The following is a 20,829-nucleotide window of genomic DNA, read 5'->3' on the forward strand; positions in this document are numbered from 1 at the left end:
GGCATCTGAGGATAGTCTGTATAAGGGAAACAGTGGGAGAAAGGAAGACTGGAAACATTTAAAAACCAGACACATGTTCTTTCCATTAGAAAGCGGGTTTAAAATGTTCTGGCTTTTGGTGATGGGAAGACACTGCACAATGCCAAGCAGCCAGCACGTGCGGGAAAGTTACTCCGGGGGCAGCGGGAAGCGAGGCGGGCAGGCAGCCGGCTAAGAAGGGAGTGGCAGTCAGGATCGCTTCCTCGCTCTCCTCGGCATCCCGACACTCGCACGCAGTAACCGAGGGGCAACATGTGCAGACGTGTCGGAAACGCGGGCACCCCCGGAGCAGGCGGTGAGGAAGGCTGGAGCGCGCGCTGGGTCTGCCTCTCCGCGTTGGGAGAGACTCTGCCGTCCGTCCGGGGGCGGTTTGGGGGAAACACAGCCTCCTCACTCTTCCTGCTGATGCAATCTGCGAGAGAGCCCGCGATCTCGGCGGCGGGAGGGCCCGGCTGCAGTCCCGCCCGCCACGTGTCGTCGCCGCCACCCCGCGCTGCCCGGGCATCCATTCCCGCCGCCGCCGCCGCGCGCTCCAGCCGCCAGCGCACCCCGCCCGCGCCTAGGACGCAGCCGGCTGGCCCTCCGCGCGGTCGCAGCGGTCCCCACGGCCCACGGAACCATGAAGGTAACTGCTTCCGATTGGGGCTGTGTTTTACAAAAACGCGTGTGTGCACTGAGCCTGCGAGTCCCCAGAGACACGCAGTCGGCAGAAAGGGGACGGAAGAAAGACCACCGTGGTGTGTTTCCGCGCAAACGGGTTCCCTACCTTCTTTGTCCGTCCTCGCGGGTCGGGACCTTCCATTCTTTCCTTTTCAAACTTGCTCACAGGATGTGCCTCCTCAGGCTTTTTCACCGCGGCAGGGGTGAGCGGAGATGAAAGGCGGCTCGCAGCTCCCTCCCCTACCTGTTTCGAAGTTTGGAGAGGAAGAGGAAGCTTCTTTCAATGGGCAAGATGCACAGGAGGTGGGGGTTCGGGGGACTAGGTATTGGGGTGTTTGTGGCGGCAAAGAGGGGTTTCCTGGCGGGTGTATGTGATGAAGGAGGGAGGTGCAGAGCCAGGGGATGAGGGTGGGACAAGGGAAGGAAAGCTGCCTCATCGCTATTAAAAGCAGAAGCCTTGTCTTTTGGTTGTGGAAATACAAGCTTCTACGAGCTACAAATCATATTAGCCTAAGGTCATTATTTTATTAAATTGAGTGAGCAGCCCTAATGGTTTTCATTCTTATGCTAATCAAGGGTAATTAGCCTAGCTGCCTATGCTGATGGTTTGGGTGTAGGAAAAACACCGTTGTCTTCATGTTCCTACACCTTGGAAAACTGCAATGACGTTAAAAACTGAAGAGCAGCTCCCCCCCCCCTTTTTTTAAAGGAAAGTAAAGGATGGGCTGGGAGCCCTACCATCTAACTATCTTGGGACGGGGCGCCTGGGCGGCTCAGGTCCCGATCCCCGGATCCTGGGATGGAGGACCGTGTGGGGCTCCCAGCTCACCGGGGAGCCTGCTTCTCCCTTTGCCCTCACCCCGCTGGTGCTCTCTCTCTCTCTCTCAAATAAATGAATAAAAATGTCTTGGGAGGAAGAGATATGCAACCTGAACTTTTAGGAGAAATAAACCCACGTTTCCAGGTTTTGAAGGAGAAAGATTGAAGTAATGGTTCTCAACTGCACTTTCCTATCCATCCCCATCCACAATTCCACTTACAAGAAATAATATGTAAATGGTGCCTCTCTCACCAAACAAAAATTTCTGCTAAGATTAATGGGGAACTGAGTGGAAACACTGTTTTGTGTTGAGATGAGATCATGCAAATGTGCTGTGGTGAAAAATTTAGCAGCCTTTCCTTCCACAGTCAGATATTTTACTTCTGCCCTGCTCATTCCTGTCTAATTTCAACTGAAAAATACACTCTGGTCACATATAGGGTAGTGAGTAAAAGGAGAAAATTATGAGAATAAACAATCTTGCTTTTCCAGGTTTCCCTGTGCTATGTGGAGTTGTAGTTGATTATGCATTTTTGTAAATTCATGCCTGCCTTAATGTGAGTCCCAAAACCCCTTTTACAAGGTACTTTTTTTTTTTTTAACAAGGTACTTTTAACACAGGAAGTAGAAGGTATCTTCAAGTAGTCTCATATCTCTTTTCTGATATTTCACTGAGATTGGGAATGAAAGGATTGTTTTCTAGGCAAGATCTAAGAAGTACATGACGTTCCTTTAAGTTTGTTGTTGTTATGACAAACACTTTTCTACTTTCCTTTCACCTATTATTATTTTTTTAGATGTTATTTGCACTTGGCACCAAAATAGGCTCTGTCCTTCGCACATTTTCCAGACATGGCTCCCTTCCCTGGGAGCATATATTTTTAAGATGGACACATAAAGCATGGGCCACTGAATAAGGAAATTAGCATATACATTGACTAGAATGTGTATAAGAATAGTAAGTACATGTTATGATTGACTAAATTAATGTGGAGATTGAAGAGCCATATTTCTGAAGGGATAAAGACAAGAGAAGTCATTGTCAAGGATGTATAGTTAAGTGAAGGAAGTGAGAGGGCTTGACAGGCAGCGGGTAGAGAAGGCTGTTTGTGTGTGTGCAGAGGGCAGGACCTGGGGCCTGGCAGGGAGAGGGGTTTACTTTTCAGACACAGGATGTGGCCCCTCAGGCAAGGCTCAGGGATGCAAGGCTAGTGCAGGAGGCATAACGAAAGGGCACTGGTAGAAACTGGTGCTGAGAAAAAAGGAAAAAGGGAGGGGAAAAAAAAGACAAGAATTTAATTTGAACTTATATTTCATTTAGTGAGTTTCCATAATAGTCCATTTTATTTGATTTTAGAACTACGGAGAGAAAGGAAAGAAAGAAAAATTTCCATTTGTATGCAAGAATTTCTCCTGCTCATTGAACCCTGAAAAGGTCTCATGATTTGAAATGGGTTTAAAACCTTATGAAACTTGAAAATAGTCATTTGATAATTATAGAGATTTATGCGAAGAATGAAAAACAAGTTGTGGTTTTCTTCAGTAGTTTTGTTGCAAGGGCCTGTTTAGCCAGAGCAGCTCCATCCTGACCCTGCCCACCCCCCCAGGCCACCTCTTGCAGAGAACTTTCTTAAAAAACGAGTCCTGGAAACCAGTACCAGGTAACAAAGCCCAAATACAAGGGCGGGTCAGACCAGGTGGAGGTATTCAATCAGTGAGGGTGCATACTGTCTTCCTAGCTACCTAGGAGTATGGGCCCCGCCCTTTGGGCACCACTTCTGACCAAGGTGATAGGCTAGTTCAAATATCTACCATAGGGTAAATTGTAATTCAATTGGTCACTTATGTGTGACCTAGCAGGACTGTGCAGCTTTCTCTGTGTTACAATCTCATTGGTCTCCTGTGCATGGCCAGGCCCAAACAACATGGCCTTTGCCCTTAAAAGTTAGTCTGTAAAGAAGAGAGAGGTTGCCTCTTTGCAAGAGATGGCCCTGGCCGGTCAGTTTGAATCTGGATTCTTGGCGCGAAATAAAGCTTTGCTTGACCTTTTCTTTGTATCAGTCTCACTCCTTTGACCATGGACCCAACGGTGTATTTTCCCATTGTTTTCATAAATTTAGATTTTATTCCTTATTTCAGGTCAAAACTTTGAGTTCTGTAGGGTATGAGAAGTAACTTTCCCTCTACCCTTCTAGGTTCTTGGCTGAGACCCCCTTGTAATAAAACACAGACTAACAGGAGAAAAACAAACAAACGTTTAATAACATGTGTACCTTCTATATACATCTAGGAAAAGTAACTTCCCAAAATGGCCCAAGCTACCATCTTAAATATCATCTTCAGCTAAAGACAAAGGAAAGAGGTTGGAGGTGTGGTGAGAGGGGGAGCCAGGCTGGGAAGTTTTCAGGCAAAGCCGAGTAAGTAAGGAATGGCTGCAGATTTATATCAGTACCTTCTCCATTGATGTGTTTTGACATTTAGTTATCCTTCTCTTCAGAGAAGACATACCCTGTACAGGGGTGGGAGTCTCCCGGAAAAGTGGACGTTTCCTTTACAAATGTAGATTTCCTTCAAATTCCACTTTGTTTTCAGAGATTGCCCTGTGTCTGACACTTCTCAAAAATAACCAGTCCAAGATAATTATTGTGCCAAAGAGGCATATTTTTGGCATGGCATATTCTACTCCCCTTAAGCTTCTTATCTCTAATATTAAGATACAAACCAGTGAAGTGAAGAGTTCGATAGTAGTGTTATTAACCTGAGAAGCCTGGGCTTGGGAGTAACAGTTTCTGTGCATCAGTGAAAACTTGTTTCTAAACTGCCCATCTTTACTGTTTGGGTTGGTCATATCTTTTGAGGTTTCATGTTGTCTGCTTCTTCAAATGACCTCTTCTCAGTGGGTGTAGGAAGATGGAAATTAAGAGGTGTTTTTTTTTTCCCTTTAGGCTTGGCAACCACAATTCCTATAAATGACAGGTGCCACCCTAGGAAAACCCAGTGGAATGTTCATCCTTCTGCCTAAGCGGATTTGGTTATCATATGATGGAGAGAATCTAGGACCTTCTATGATAGACATTATTATCTGAGGCATCGTCTACTTTCTGTATAGTACTATAATTCTTGCTGAGCACGGGAGGAAACTGTCTGGTCTGCTCACTTTCCAGTTGTAAATGTGGGCAGTGTGTGTGTAACTTGATTCCCTCAACAGTTGTCCAAATGCTTTAAACACTGATGGGCTTTCCGAGCCTCTGTAGCCCATTTAGTAATGCATGTCTGTGTCTTTTCCGCTAATGCCTCTGACCTTGCATTTTGCTTAAATCAACTGAGATGTAAATGTGAGGCGCAGCTCAAGTTTTTTAAGTGTTTCAAAATTAAGCATTTGGGATGCTCTGATTTACAAATAATGACTTTGCAAATATTTGCAAACATTTTAATCCTAAAATCTGATCGGGTTCACCCCAGCAATGGTGAATGCAGAGCCAAAAGCAGAATCTATAACATCAGATTCAAGTGCCAAATTGGACCTAGGCTTCTGATTAGTTCTCTCAAATCCACAAGCTGAAGAATATTACCTATAGAAATTGAGCATTTTTATTTTATTTTAAGATTTTATTTATTTATTTGACAGACAGAGATTACAAGTAGGCAGAGAGGCAGATAAAGAGGAGGAAGCAGGCTCCCTACTGAGCAGAGAGGTCAAGGGGTGGGGGTGGGGGCTCCATCCCAGGACCCATGGATCATGATCTGAGTGGAAGGCAGAGGCTTTAACCCCCTGAGCCACACAGGCACCCTGAACATTTTTATTTTAAAGATAACTTAGAAATCAGATCACCATATTAATACAGCATAGCCCATCACATAAATGTTTTTCTCTTGTCATACTGGCTGTGCTTTTTTTGTGAGAGAAGCTATTTTGCAAAAACACTTCTTGTGTTTGGTGATTACTGGAAGAGAAAAAAATATTAAAAAGATATTCATGCTCCCCAACAATACAGGAAAAAAGTCAAAGAGAGAGAAAAGGGAAAACAAGTAAAAAAAAAAAAAAAATAGAGGAAATTTTAGTACCACAAGCAATAATCCAGGGAGTACTGGAAAACACATGATTCTTTGTCATTGAAAAATTGCCAAATACTTATGAAATCCAGATAGTTCCCTTAACACTTGTCATGTCATTCATCTAAAAAGAACCAGTTTATTAGATCTTTATTTTGATAGGTAGATCTGAGAATTTGATCAACTGCATTTATAGTCTATCCTAATCCAAGAAATGCTTTTACTATTTTTTTTTTTTAAAGATTTTATTTATTTATTTGACAGAGAGAAATCACAAGTAGATGGAGAGGCAGGCAGAGAGAGAGAGGGAAGCAGGCTCCCTGCTGAACAGAGAGCCCGATGCGGGACTCGATCCCAGGACCCTGAGATCATGACCTGAGCCGAAGGCAGCGGCTTAACCCACTGAGCCACCCAGGCGCCCTGCTTTTACTATTTTAACTGTAGATGGTTATTTGTCTTAGGAAGCACTAAGAAGCCTAGGATGTAATTAGAACATTCAAATTCTGTCTGACTCCCCGTAAGTCTAAACAGAATTAGCACCTGTTGGGATGTTCTAGGCCAAACATGCCACAGATATCCCTTCCGTGACCCGAAAGCTCTCCACACAGTTTGGGCATAAGGACAAGGATGGATTTGCACAGGGTGATCGCTGAGCAGCTGTTAGCATTCACCACCACTACAGTAAAGGATGATTTTGTCTAGTACATTTTATTGTAGCTGATTCAGATTCACAGTTATATTGTTTTGATTTTAGCATTAGATATTAATTCAGGAATCTGAAATAACAGTAAATGTGATTTTGAACTTTGAAGATAAAAAGTAGAGTTAAAATGGAGCTATAGAATTTATGGTGGAAGCATAATGCATCCCTCTGGGATTCCATGGTTTTCAACGCTGTGAATGTTAACGTCTACTTGCAAGCTTAGTGCTGGAGTTTATAGAAGAAATGCATCCACGCTTGAAGAAGGACTTCTTTGCTTAAGTAAGATAATGATGCTTAATATTTCTAGATGCCATAGAAATTACATAACATTGAATTATAACCTCAGAACATTTGTGTTTTGCATTGCAACTATTATTAACCTCATTTTACAGGCAAGAAAAATAAAGATCAGAATACTAGAATCGCTTAAGATCACAAAGAGCAGGGGTGCCTGGGTGGCTCCTGCCTTTGGCTCAGGTCGTGATCCCGGAGTCCTGGGATAGAGTCCCCTGTTGGGCGTCTGGCTCTGCAGGGAGTCTGCTTCTGCCTCTGACCTTTTCCCCTCTCATGCTCTCTCTCACTCTCTCTCTCTCTCAAATAAATAAATACAGTCTTTTAAAAAAATCACAAATAGCAGAGCACAATAGAAACTAGATATTTTGAGTCCCAGTCCAGCGTGCTATCCACTTTACCAGTGCTTCTAGGATCTCTTGGGTTGGAAATCTTATGAAAAGTATAAACAATCTCTCCAGCAAAACGTACAAATTCACATAGGCATACAATTTTGAATCTTGGTTATTTGTTATTGAACCAGGACAGTGGAGTCCATATACCATGGGAAACTGAGGGAGAATACTGAAATGATCTAGTTATTTAGAGCACTAGAGACCTATTGGCTCTTGCCTCCGTAGTCAGCTGAAGTATGAGTATATATACATATGTCTGTGTGTGTGTATGTGTGCGTGTGTGTATGCATTTATATATATAAACACCATCCTTTGAATATTGAAAAACCCCAAATAATCATCTGCCTATGGCTCAAACAGAAAGGCAGTTTCCTTGTTTTTTAGCAGCATGTAAGCTATCAGTTTCTTATGTTTTATTTCATAAAGATCTCAAGTGTATAGTGTGGGAAAGGAATACAAATTTTTTCCAATACCCTCTTAGGTTCTGTACCTGGGGGCATGCAAATTAGACTAACAAACGATAGATTAACAAGAGAAGACCAAGTTTATGAGCTCCTGTAGCATACATGCACATGAGAGAAATTCAATGATGAGTAACTCAAAAGGGTGGTTAGGACTTGCACTTATACAGCATCTTAATGAAGAATGATACACTTGTAGAAAAGTAACATGGATAGGGGCATAGGTTTTCGGCTTCCAAGTGCATCAAACTGGGGGCAGTTGAATACCTTGGGGGAATCCAAGGAAGTCAGGATTGTTTGTGCAGGTCCATCTCACTGCTGACTTTCTTTTTTTTTTTTTAAAGATTTTATTTTTATTTATTTATTTGACAGAGAGAGAGATCACAAGTAGGCAGAGAGGCAGGCAGAGAGAGAGAGGAGGAAGCAGGCTCCCTGCTGAGCAGAGAGCCCAATGTGGGGCTCGATCCCAGGATGCTGAGATCATTACCTGAGCCGAAGGCAGAGGCTCTAACCCACTGAGCCACCCAGGCGCCCCAACTTTCTGTCTTAATGCTGTAAATTTTCTCAGAAGTATCTGCTTTTAGTCAGAGAAGGGAAGGTCCAGGAAGGCTTTTTTTCTGCATCTCTTGGATCTCAATTGCTATTAGCTTAAGGTAATCCTTATGTCAAAGGGGCATATTTTGATCTCTATAGTATTCATAGAATAGGACTTGATTTATAGAATCTGGATCATAATAGCTTTGGTCGCAATCTAGTTTTGAAGTGTGTGCATGGTTGTTTGGTTAAACAGGGTTAATACATAATTTTTTAGTAGAGTTTAATAGTTTTGGGTGCCTTGTTTTCCTATTTCTTAGATATAATTCCCTACCTGTTAGTGCTTGTCAAAGGGGCAGGCCTACAAGTCCATGTTCCTACCAGGTGACCCCACCTCAGCCACAGCTGATTATAGGAAGGGTGTATATTTGACCCAGTGTCAACCATCTCTTACTTATTCTCTCATCTCCCCCATTCAATGATATCCTACCCTGTGGATTCTCTTTTCTCTGTATCTATATGTTTTCTCTTTCCCATTGCTAATGGATTGATTTATGCTCTCGTTGCTTCTTGCTTGAGTTATTTCTGGCTTCTCAACTAATTTTCCTATGGCACTATTTTAATTATTTTATTTAATTATTTAATTATTTTAATTATGTCATTTGTTCTCTCAGAATACCTCTATGACTTGCCTATTGTCTACTGAATTTAGCTTCTAATCTGTTCTCCCATAACTTTGCCATCTGTGCACTCCTTTATTCATAATAGAGGATTTGCTGTAGCTCAGAATGAGCTCTTACATTTCCACATATACCTTCCTAACCCCTTTCTCCCCATTTATGCTTCTCCCTGTCTGTTCCCTCCGGTGCGCCCCTCCCTATGTGGCTCACTCCCCAGGCACTTTTTGAGAACAGCGACCATTTTCCTAGGGAAATGAACATGAATGGAAGGTAAAAAGGTAAGAGTAGGGCCACATTTTGAAGTTAGGATATCTGATATCATACATACACTGATCACTCCCTGCAGTCTCTCGGCACTCACCCTTCCTCTCCTCAGGCCTGAATCTTGCCCCGTTGTTGCTGCTTTACAGGTAGTAGCTGAGTTAAATCATCTATGACTTCTAGGCTTCATAGGTCAGATTAATTGTGGTTTTTACCTCTTCCTTTTCAAACAGCAACTGCATCTTTCCATATCTGGATTTGTTTGGGGTCAAGCTTTAACTGACTCCCAAAAGATAAAGGTCTATAAACACATAGAGAACAGTAAGTATTTATGTGTTTTAATGCCTTTTGCCACTCCTTTTTTACAGAATGTCAGTGGTGAAACTGTGTAGATTGCAAATAGACTATCAGTGTAAACAGACTATAAATATTTCTGGGAAAATGAATAACAGTACGAACTGAAGACCACAAAATTCCTAACAAATAAACCCAGCAGTGCCACTCGGCTAAATCACTAGTTTTCATACTTCAGCAGTTTGTAATGGGAAACTCCCCTGTCATATCCCAAGGAACTGACTTAGAATATAGAACAGAGTCATGTGTCTGGGAAGGTTAACCAATTCCAATACTGTTTAACATGTTCTTTTTTGTTGTTGCGAACAATGCAGTTCTTAAGCAATCTAATTAATGCATACACTGACAAACAAATCCAACAAAAGAGGCACTTAGAGGCAGTGTTCATTGAATACTGGAATTTTGAAAGAAAAAAATCTATTAGGTCATGTTCAGCATTTACTTCTGCCAAAGAAGGATTGTTCTTTCAAGTTTATTTTTCCAGCTTTCACTTCTATTCCACTTAAATACCTCGACAACCAGGACTTTTCAAATCTTCTGTGGACAGTTCTCCCGCCTAGTATATTCGCTGTGTAAAGTTTCCTGATAATTAACTTATTTCTTTTTCCTTTTGGTTATACACATCCACCATTTATGCTTGGCTCTGCTGACTCATTTGCCACGAGTCTTTATGCTTTATAAAAAAATATCATATAACATTATGTATGCTTTCATTGCTTGGTTTTAAGATATAACGTCATTTTTTTAAAAAGATTTATGTATTTGAGAGAGAGAGAGAGTGTGAGTGAGTGCACCTGGTGGGGAGGGAGGGGCAGAGCCTGATGTGGGGCTTGATCTCATGACCCGAGATCGTGACCTGAGCCAAAACAGAGTTGGACGCCCAACTGACTAAGCCACCCAGGTGCCCCATAAAGTCCAATGTTATTAACTAAACTGGCATTTCTTTTCAGTAACATTAGTTAGGAATGTCAGTCATTCCGTGAATATGTAGATAAAGGGCATCAGTGAGTTTTATGTGCGTTAATAATTTCATGCCTCTTAACATTAACGTCATCAGTGTGGGTCAACCAGGCTCCTTCTTTCCTCTTGACCAATGTTCCGAGAACATTATTTACAGTAACCCATTAGTCTACCACTTTCTGTTAAAAGACAACATAGAAACTGGGATTGAGGGGTCATTTGCAACCATATGAACTTAATTATAGAAGATAATTTTTAGTATGAAATTATGAGTTATTATTAACCCACTTATTTTTTAAAATAAATAAAATATTTAATGTTTAAAATATTATTTGTAGCCACCTGAGTGGCTCAGTGGGTTAAGTCTCTGCCTTCAGCTCAAGTCATGATCCCAGGGTCCTGGGATAAATAAAAAATAAATAAATAAATAAAACATTATTTGTAATATTTAATATTTGAAATAATACAGCTTAGAGATCATTCTTTGTCTATAGGATCACACAATTGGTATCTTAAATTCAAGTAAAATTTATTACATATGGTAACTGATATATAATGTTACATTTATTTCTTATTTATCTATTTAGTTGACAACAAATATGAACAAGAGCAAAAAAAATTTTTTTTTAAGATTTTATGTATTTATTTGACAGAGAGGGATCACAAGTAGGCAGAGAGGCAGGCAGAGAGAGGGTGGGAAGTAGGCTTCCCGCTGAGCAGAGAGCCCGATGTGGGGCTCGATCCCAGGACCCTGAGATCATGACCCGAGCCAAAGACAGAGGCTTTAACCCACTGAGCCACCCAGGCACCCCAACAGCAAAAATTTTTAAAAAAGAATTGATATCCTTTTCAACCCTATATTAGTTTAATTTAACTTAAATTATCTATTTAAATGATCTATTTAAGCTAAGTTAAACTGTATAAACTGCTTTAGGATTGAAATATTTGGTTAATATGTTAATATATTTATATGATATATTTTAGGACTTATGTGATTCACTAGCTTAATTGAGAGCCTTAAGTAATTTTGGTATAACAAGGAAAATAAGAATTCTGTCTTTTCTACTGAGGAAAAATTTTCCAGTGAACACAGAGGAAAAACATTGATCTTACTTTTAAAATAATTTAATGATCCATCCTTTGGGATAAATATAACCAAAATGTTTTACTAAAGGATGGATCATTAGATTATTTTAAAAGTAAGATGAGGGGTGCTGTGTGGCTCAGTTGGTTAAATGTTTGACTCTTGATTTCGGCTTGGGCCATGACCTTGAGGTTGTGGGTCAAGACTTGCATCAGGATTCATGCTCAGTACAGAGTCTGCCCAAGATTCTCTCCCTCTCCCTCTACCCTTACCTTCCCTACTACATGCGTGCTTCCTCCCTTTCTCTCTCAAAATAAATAAGTAAATAAATAAATAAAAGTAAGATCATATTTTTATTCTATGTTTGCTGGAAAATTTATTTTATTTTATTTACATTCAGCTAATTAACATAGAGTGTATTATTAGTTTCAGAGGTGGAGTTTAGTGATTCATCAGTTGCATATAACACCCAGTGCTTCTTACCTCATGTGCCCGCATGAAATAGATTTAATGGTTCAACATCATTATTAATATTTGGTTTAATTGGAAATGCCTTGTATTTCCTTGTAAACATTGTGAAATGATGTATGAACAAGAGTATTTATTGCAGCAATGTTTGTAATAACTAAAGATTAGAACTCACACACATATTGATCAGGTGTAAAAAAGAATGAGGTTAAAAAAAAAATCAGTGGAGAGAAGAATAAGCAGGCTCTCTATATATACAAGAGGAAAAGCTCCATGAGACTTTTCACTGTACATGTTTACGTATTTGATTTTTGACATGAGTTTATTATATGCAAAATAGAAATGAAAAAAAGAAATGGAAATGCCTTGTAGTGGACTTAACTTGACTCAAAAGCCATTCTCAAGAAAATCTGAAATTTGGGGAAATTCAGAAATACTGGGTAATTCAGCATAATTCAGTTAAGACCAAGGATATATATCTTGACAAAATTTTAAACTTGTATTTAATTTTAACTAACTGAAAATGCTTTATTGAGAAGGCAGTAACCTACAGCATGCACACCCGATTTTACAGGACCTGTTATATCAAGAGTACACAAACTTTTTCAAACCTAAAATTTGTGTAATAGGGACAAGCAAACAATGATTGATTTGAGTTTCATTTGATTAAATACTTACATAACTCTTATTAAGGCTATTAGGCTTTGTACTAGGTTAATGGGCAAATGGAGGTAATTCGAGCATTATGTTTACTCTTGAGAAATAACTATGCAGGGAGAGAAATGTATAAAAACAAATGCAATAAAGAATAATGGTTGCCACAAAGAAGTCTGCAAAATGTACATACGTGCTTAACAAAGATGAGTCAGAGGAATCAGGGAAGGCTGTCCAATGGAGAGGAGGCTTGAGCAGAACCAGGAAAGAAGGCTAGATGGACAAGGAAGGGAGCGCATCTCAGGCCAATACACGTTCCACTTGTATCCAACCCCCGCCTTCCGGGAGTGGATTCAACCACGATTGACTTACCATAGAAGAATGTGAGGAAACATATGTCCAGCCTCCTGCCAGACCACTGGTAAACACAGAGAGCACTGAGGACATCCTCCAACACCCTCCAGGGAACAAACTGTTGGAGCTCATAACATTGGCAACCTGGCCACTAGTGACATGCGTCCTGTTACGCCTTTTCCATAGTGCCCACATCCATCTTCACTCGTTCTTGGTGCTCTTTGTTTTCTGTCTTGACTCAAGCCTCACTGGACCCTCCCACCCAAATTTGTCCATAATACACTTTGCAGCTCAATATTAGTTGCAATCACCTTCCCTAAATATATCCTGCTCCTCCTGGCCTTAGGTAAGGTCACTTGCCTACCAACCTCTAGTGGATGTTGCTCAATTTCTCTACCTTCTGCTCTCAGAATTAGAGGGGTGCTGATCTCCTTTCCTGTGCCCAATACTGTTTCCATGTCAGGCTCCCCCTGTAAAACCTCTCTGCTACTCATACCATCAGTCTGTGATACCCGATCTCTTCCCTGTAACTGTCACTGAAAGACACCCTGGTCAATTTGCTCCCATTGCTCACTGAAGATTTTAGCCTTGGTTCCTTGGTTCCTTGCTTCTCTCTTAAAACTACTTTAATTTCTCATCTCCTTGAACTTGCTACATTCCCCAGATGCCACCCACACCTATGGCCATACTCTGGACTTGTGAATCACACTAAATTACAAGTCCTGTGGGTTATTTTTGGCGAAGATACATCTGACATTTTTACAAATCTCTCCATTTTAGCTGCCGTGGGCCCAGTGCGAGCCACTGTCTTCTCTTCACTGAGTATGTTTCTCGCACACCTCCATCTCCCACCCCTAATCTGTTCTCCATAGAGTGGAGTCATGGCATCACTCATCTGCTTAGAAGAATTCCTGAGCCCCTACCTTATGCTTTGAATAAAACTCAAGGTTTCTGCTATGCTTTAGAAGTCCCGGAGGCATTTAGCTCCTCTCTTTTTGTAGCCTCACCTTGTTACCGTTGTGGCAACCTCCTGTCATCCCCCCAAATTTCTCTTTGAGGCCTTTGCCCTTGCTGATGCCTCTACTTAGAAGGTTCTCCTCCTACTCCTCATCTAGCTAGCATCTTATCGCTCTGCCAGCCTCAGATTGAATGTTGCTACCTCAGAGAGACCCTCAGGACCCCCTGTGATTCCCAGTCTTTCAGAGCACTAACTGCAATCTACAATTCTCATTGGCGTGATTAGCATTGTGGTTTTGGGATTGATGTCTGACTCTCCCTCTAGATCATACATTTCTTGAAAGAAGGGAACATATTGCTTTTTACTACCATTCAACTCTATGTATTCTGCTTCCTGGCCCATTATACATGGTTGGTGAGTGTGGTAGGCTGCAGAATGGCCCCTCAAAGATGTTCATGTCCGAATCCCCAGAAACTTCTCATTATAAAGGAGATTTTGCAGATGTGAATAAGTTACAGGTCTCGAGATGAGGAGGTTATCCTTAATTATCTGGGTGGGCCCAGTGTAATCACAATGGGTCTTTACAAGGGGGAGCAGGATGGTCGTGGTCAGAGGGAGATATGGTAATAGAAGCAGAGGGGTGTGTGGGGTGGAGTGGGGAGGAGAAAGAGGGGGAGTTAGATTTGCATATGCTTCACTGCTTGCTTTGAAGATGGAGGAGGAAGGGGCCATGAACCAAGGAAAGGAAGTGGCTTCTATGGCTTCTCGAGGCTGGAAAGAGCCAGGAAATAGATTCTCACCCTACATCTTCCCAAAGGAATGCAGCCCTGCTAACACCTTGACCTAGAACTTGTGACCTCTGAAACTAAGATAATAAATTTCTCTTATTTTAAGCCACAAAATTTGCAGTAATTTGTTACGCAACAATAGGAAATTTATACAGACTTTGGTACCTGAATGTGGGGTGCTGCTATAATCAATATCTAAAAATGTGGATGAGGTTTTGAATTGACTATTGGGCACAGAACAGAAAAACTTTGAGGAGCATGATGGAGGGGGAAAAAAGGCCTAGATTGCCTTGAAATGGATTGCTGGTTAAAATATGGAAATTAAAAGTGCTGCTGCTAAGGACATAGAAGGAAGTGAGGGCCATGGTAGAGAAAGTGCAGAGGATCTTACAGAATATCTAAAAAGTCATGGACTATTAGTAGAAACATGGGTATTAAAGCATTGCTGATGAGGGCTCAGAAAACCTTGAGGAACATGTTCATGGAAACCAGAGGAAAGGGGATCCTTGTTATATTGTGGAAGAAAGCTTAATGGAATCATGTATTACAGTTATGTGGAAAGCAGAACTTGTATGTGATGAAGTTGGATATGTAGTTGAGATTTTCCAAGCAAAATATTGATTTTCCTCTTTTTTAAGATTTTATTTCTTTGAGAGAGTGAGCACCTGTGCTCATAAGCAGGGGGAGGGGCATAGGGAGAAGCAGACTCCCCACTGAGCAGGAAGCCCGATGCAGGCCTCTATCCTGGAACTCCAGGATCATGACCTGAGCCAAAGGCAGACACTTAACCAATGAAGCCATCTGGGTCCTCCCAAATACTGGCTTTTAAGCAATATATTTACCTCCTTGTTACCTCAGATATTGTAAAGCATTTATTGAACAAATAATTTAAGAGTGCCCACCATATAAGCATCAGGCGCTGTTGAAGGTCTTGAAGCCAGGGGGATGAAGAGTTGGCAAAGTCACTGCCCTCGTGGTCCTTGCAGGGAAAGTCATGTGCAGTGGTAGTTCTAGACTGGGGCCGCACTACCCGTGTGGACTGGATTTGCTCTTGAAGGACCTTTGTCAGGTTATTTATGCATCAGTTTCTCCATTTAAAAAATGGTGGTAATAATAGTACCTACCTCATAGAGATGCTGTGAGGATTATATAAAATAACAAGTGTAAGTGCCTGATCCTAAATGAGTTTTCCTTAAATATCACACTGTACCTTCATAGAGTGCCCAATACTTCAGTTAATGGTGGCACAGGAAGAAAATAGGATGAAATTATGTTAAAGTGACAGAGTAGAGGGGAAGCTGGGACTAATTCCTACTGGCTGGTCAGGGGAATCTTCCCAGAGAAGGTGAACTCTGAGCCAAGAACTGAGTACCACACACACACACACACACACACACACACAAACTATAGGGTGATCTTGAGGTAGAGTGTCCCATAGAGTGAGTAACAAATGACACTTACTGGTTTCTTAGACTTCTCTATTGTTTGATATTAGACCTCCATGACGGATCCTCTAATTTTTTTAAAGTTTTATTTATTTATTTGTGAGAAAGAGAGAGATAAATCACAAGCTGGGGAGGAGGGGCAGAGGGAGAGGGAGTCTTAAGCAGACTCCTAGCTGAGCACAGAGCCTAATGTGGGGCTTGATCTCACCACCCTGAGATCATGACCTGAGCTGAAACCAGGAGTCAGATGCTTAACTGACTGCACCATGGAGGCCCCAGTGCTGATAGGTACCTCCCCATTCCAAACAGACATGTTGGGTATATGCAAAGAATCTTCTAAACAATAGCAAAACCAATTCTGCAATCTTTAGTTCCTTACTTGCCTCTAATTTATATTTAAAAGAAGTTTGGGGGTGTCTGTGTGGCTCAGTCGTTAGGTGGCTGCCTTAGGCTCTGGTCATGATCCCAGCGTCCTGGGATCAAGCCCCACATTGGCCTCCCTGCTCAGTAGGAAACCTGCTTCTCCTACCACTCCCCCTGCTTGTGTTCCCTCTCTCACTGTCTCCTTCTCTGTGATAAATAAATAAAATCTTTAAAAAATAATAAATAAAAAGTCTGGAGAGGAGTGCCTGGGTGGCCCAGTCAGGTAAGTGTCTGCCTTCCCTTCAAGTCATGATCCCAGAGATCCTGGGATCCAGCCCCGAATCAGGCTCCCTGCTCAGCGGGGTGACACCTTCTCCCTCTGCCTCTGCCTGCTGTCCTGTCTCTCTCTCTCTCTCTCTTTCCCCCCCACCCCCAGTCTCATTCTCTCTCTCTCTCCCTTAAATAAATAAAATCTTTTAAAAAGTGGGGAAAAGAAGTCTGGAGATTGAGCAGGCAAGGAAGAAGAGTATTAGCTGGGAAAAAAAAAAACCTGTTACCCAAGTAAGTGTGCTTGCCATTTCCCCTTCTCTACCCCAGAGGAGGGAGAGGTGGTTTTTCCAACTCTCCAACACAATACTCTCCAAACACTTTGTGAGGAGATTCGTATGTTCCTTTGCCCTAAGGGCCTGGAGTGGAGCCTGGAGACTCTTGAGAGCACTGGATTTGTGTTCCCTGGCCTATTGGTGTCGAGGGAAATACCAGCCTCTGACTCTCCCCTGGGACGGTCCAGGCTGGCTGATGTTACTTATGACAGAGAGTCAAGTAAGGATTTGCCATGGGGCGCCTGGGTGGCTCAGAGGGTTAAACCTCTGCCTTCGGCTCAGGTCAGGATCTCGGGGTCCTGGGATCGAGCCCCACATTGGGCTCTCTGCTCAGCAGGGGGCCTGCTTCCTCCTCTCTCTCTGCCTGTCTCTCTACCTACTTATGATCTCTCTCTGTCAAATAAATAAATAAAATCATAAAAAAAAAAGAGAGAGATATCTAAAAGTGACTGGAAACAACTGGGTCAACCTGATCTCCTCATTAGGGAGGTAGATTCAAAAGTGGGTTTGAAGGGCAGGCATGAGAGAAAAATAAAACTTTCCCTCATTGCACTCTGTTAATGCTGTTCAGTAAATGGTTGTACTGATTTTCATCAAAACTCCCTGCTCCTGCCACATTTTTTAAAATCCCTGGTGCCTCTCTTCTGGGTGTTTCCGAGATTCTCTGAGAGAAATCAGCTTTTCAGCCGCATCCCCTTCATTGAACATTGTGGTTCAAGTTTCTACACAATTAGTTATTTGTCTACGATCACCTTAAAAAATATTGCTATTTCGATGAGTTTCTGGAAAGATGTGGAGAAGGCGCATTTGTTCAGTCTACCACGCTTAATTGGAATCCCAGGCAAATATTTTAAGGAGAAATGGTAACATTTTCGGTGATTTCAATACTGATACTTATTTGTCTGTATAGATCACCTTGAACTCTCTTCTTTTTTCCCCCACAGTGGCATTTTTGGTCATTTTGTCATCATCAAAGAGCTGAAATTTAACTCAAAATGAATGCCTGTTGTTTCAGAGAAGAATTTTAATAAGAGGATGAAGATTATAACTTAGATTTGAAATGGATGGGGTTTGGAAACTGCATATGGGTTTTGATTTTTCTGTCTCACATTTTACAGATAAGTGAGAAGTTTTGTTTATATGCGTAACTATATATATTTTATATACATTGTATTTATATATTTGGACTCTTGGACACTTGTATCTGGCTTCCTCTGACCTTCGTCCCATGGGCCTTTCCCCTTTGCTGATTTTGCTGTGTGTTCTTGTTTATCCTGTAATAATTCTGAGCTGTGAACACGGAGTCCTGTGAGTCAGCAGGTCACCAAATGTCTTCCAATTTTCTCCTCCATAAAATAGGATTTATAGTAATCCTATCTTACCTTATAGTGTTGTGAGTATAAAATGTGTGCGGAACTAAGGGGCTGATGGAAGATACATCTGATAGAGGGTGGTTGTTATTACAAAGTGTGTTAACCATTCGTTAAAGAGCATCTTGTGTTTGTTGGTGTACGCTCATGCCTTTTTGTCAGGCGACAATGACCTACCAATGAATTAACTCTCAAATCTTTGATGACTCATTCGATGGGAACAACAGGTTCACAAGCCAGTTTATAAGGATTCCTGCTTCTTTCACTAAAATGTGTGTGTGTGTTCACTACCTCACAAGTATTAAATAATTCGGAACTTATTTTATGGTCTGAATGTATCCCCCCCCAAAAGAAGGTCACATGCTGAATGTCACCCCCAAAGGGTATGGTATTAGGAAGTGGGGCTTTTGGGAAATGACTAATCCTTCATGAGTAGGATTAATGCCTTACCAAAGAGGCTGTAGACAGATCCCTTGCCCCTTCCACCATGTGAGGACACTGAGAAGTCTGAAACACAGAAGAGGGCCCTCACCAGCCAGGATGGCACTGTGCTTCTGGATTTCCAGACTCGAGAACTGTGCAAAAGAAATTTCTGTTGTTTATAAGCTCTCGGTCTGTGTATTCTGTTCCAGCAGCCCAGATAGACTAAGACACTTTTCCCTTGTTTTCCACCCTCTTCTCTTCATGCTTTCCTGTGATGTGTCCCTGGCAGTCTGCACAGTAAACACACATTCATGGCAGAAGGTTACGAAGTGGGGAAAGCGCATGGAGTGGATTTTGACAGAAACTCTGGAGGTTCTCAAGTTGTGACTAATAGGAACTATTAAAGCAAAATGTACCAAAGATATAGCATAAATCCACTCCTTCTACAATTATATTTATCTTCATTTTAAATATTTTATTTATTTACTTAGAGAGAGAGAGAAAGAGCGCGAGTCGGGGGAGGAGCAGAGGCAGAGGGAGAAGCAGGCTTCTGGTTGAGCAGGGAGTCTGATGCAGGACTCGATCCCAGGACCCTGGGACCATGACCTGAGCCGAAGGCAGATGCTTAACCCACTGGGTCACCCAGGTGCCCAAACTTACAAAGTTTGTCCATAGGCTGTGTTGAGGTGGAGGGAATGCTACCGAATATCTCATTAAATAGACCGAAGATCTGTCAGGGAGGTGATAGCTCTTCGGATCAAGAAAGCAAAGCACTGGGAAGGCTTCGAGGCTGGGATGGAACATGCCTCAATGCCACAAGGACCATACTGCATGACAGCTGACAGAGAGTACAAATGAGACTCCAGGCAGAATCCCAGAGGCAACTGGCTCTGTGGCTCCAGATTTAGAACAGCCTCGTATTCAAGGAGTCCTTCATCCGTGAGGACTGTGCATTCATGCCTGCGTATGTCAGCACCATGCGGGGAGACTGAAGGCTTCATAGTGAAACCTGGCCTGCCCCCCTTGTCTGCCAGCCATTGGGGCAGCGCCCAGAATCGCTCCGTTCACTGTCTGCTCCTTTTTTTTTTTTCCGTGTCAGGCCCCAGAGGGCTGGAATATGCTCCAGAAGGGCACCTTTCTTCCAGTTCCTCCTGCTCCAACCTGTGTCATACATTCTCAGGAGGATGATAGCACCTCTGACTTCTTGAATCCAGTGCCTTAAAAAGACTCCCCCTTGCCCGTAGAATAAACTGTTGGCATAGATGTTCCTTAATAATCCTCACATGACCTGCCCCAAATAATTCTCATTAATCTTTCTTATCTTCTACGTCACGCAGTTTCCTGTGACTAAACCATACTTCCTCTCCTCTGTACAGCTGTCTGCTTTACAGAGCTGTGTGGTGATGCTGCATTGCAATGTAGACCTGTTATAGGCTATTTTATTTGGTCAGAAATAATTTATGACCAATAGGCTATTATTCTGATGTTTTGAAGTAGCTGGAATCACCACAACAAAAAACACCAGGTAAACATAAAACACACAAATGCTAACACTTTTAAAACTGTCTGTTTTTTATGACAGAAGATAGATTGGTAGAGAGAAGTGCAGTTCTTTACTGTTGAGCCTGTTTTTACACAACAGGTGATTGCAGCATTTAAAGTCATAGCTTCTGCTTTTACTTTCATCCAAATGCACAAGCTGAATTGCTATTTAAAAGCCATCTGTGGTGGGATGCCTGGGTGGCTCAGTGGGTTAAAGCCTCTGCCTTCAGCTCAGGTCATGATCCCAGGATCCTAGGATCGAGTCCCACATCTGGCTTCTTGCTCAGCGGAGAGCCTGCTTCTCTCTTTGCCTCTGCTTGCCCCTCTGCCTGCTTGTTCTCTCTCTCTCTCTCTCTGACAAATAAATAAATAAAATATTTTTTAAAAAAGGAATAAAAGCCATCTGTGGCAAAACATTTGCATATTAGAAGCCTTAGGATATGTCTCTTTTGTAAATTGAGACTGTCATCTATTGGGCTTATTACTTATACTGGGGAGAAAAATGTTTGCCATCATCATTAGTGAGAAAGAGCTTCCATACCAATTTTTTAAAGTAGAGACTTTTTT

The 20,829-nt window shown here is 42.0% G+C and overlaps 1 protein-coding gene across 2 annotated transcripts in view; it reads left to right on the forward strand.

Annotated features, from left to right (window-relative positions):
• The first annotated feature begins 469 nt into the window (after positions 1-469).
• Positions 470-20,829, forward strand: part of BCAT1 (branched chain amino acid transaminase 1) — a 103,933-nt gene continuing 83,573 nt past the window's right edge. The window contains exon 1 of one of the 2 annotated variants that reach the window (XM_044229378.1): positions 470-664. In XM_044229378.1, coding sequence (XP_044085313.1) covers positions 659-664 — 6 coding nt within the window. In that variant the 5' untranslated portion in view covers positions 470-658. The remainder of the gene's footprint in view (positions 665-20,829) is intronic. The other variant, XM_044229376.1, reaches the window with a different exon arrangement.

This window comes from Neovison vison, chromosome 12 (assembly GCF_020171115.1).
Source record: "Neovison vison isolate M4711 chromosome 12, ASM_NN_V1, whole genome shotgun sequence".
NCBI lineage: Eukaryota > Metazoa > Chordata > Mammalia > Carnivora > Mustelidae > Neogale > Neogale vison.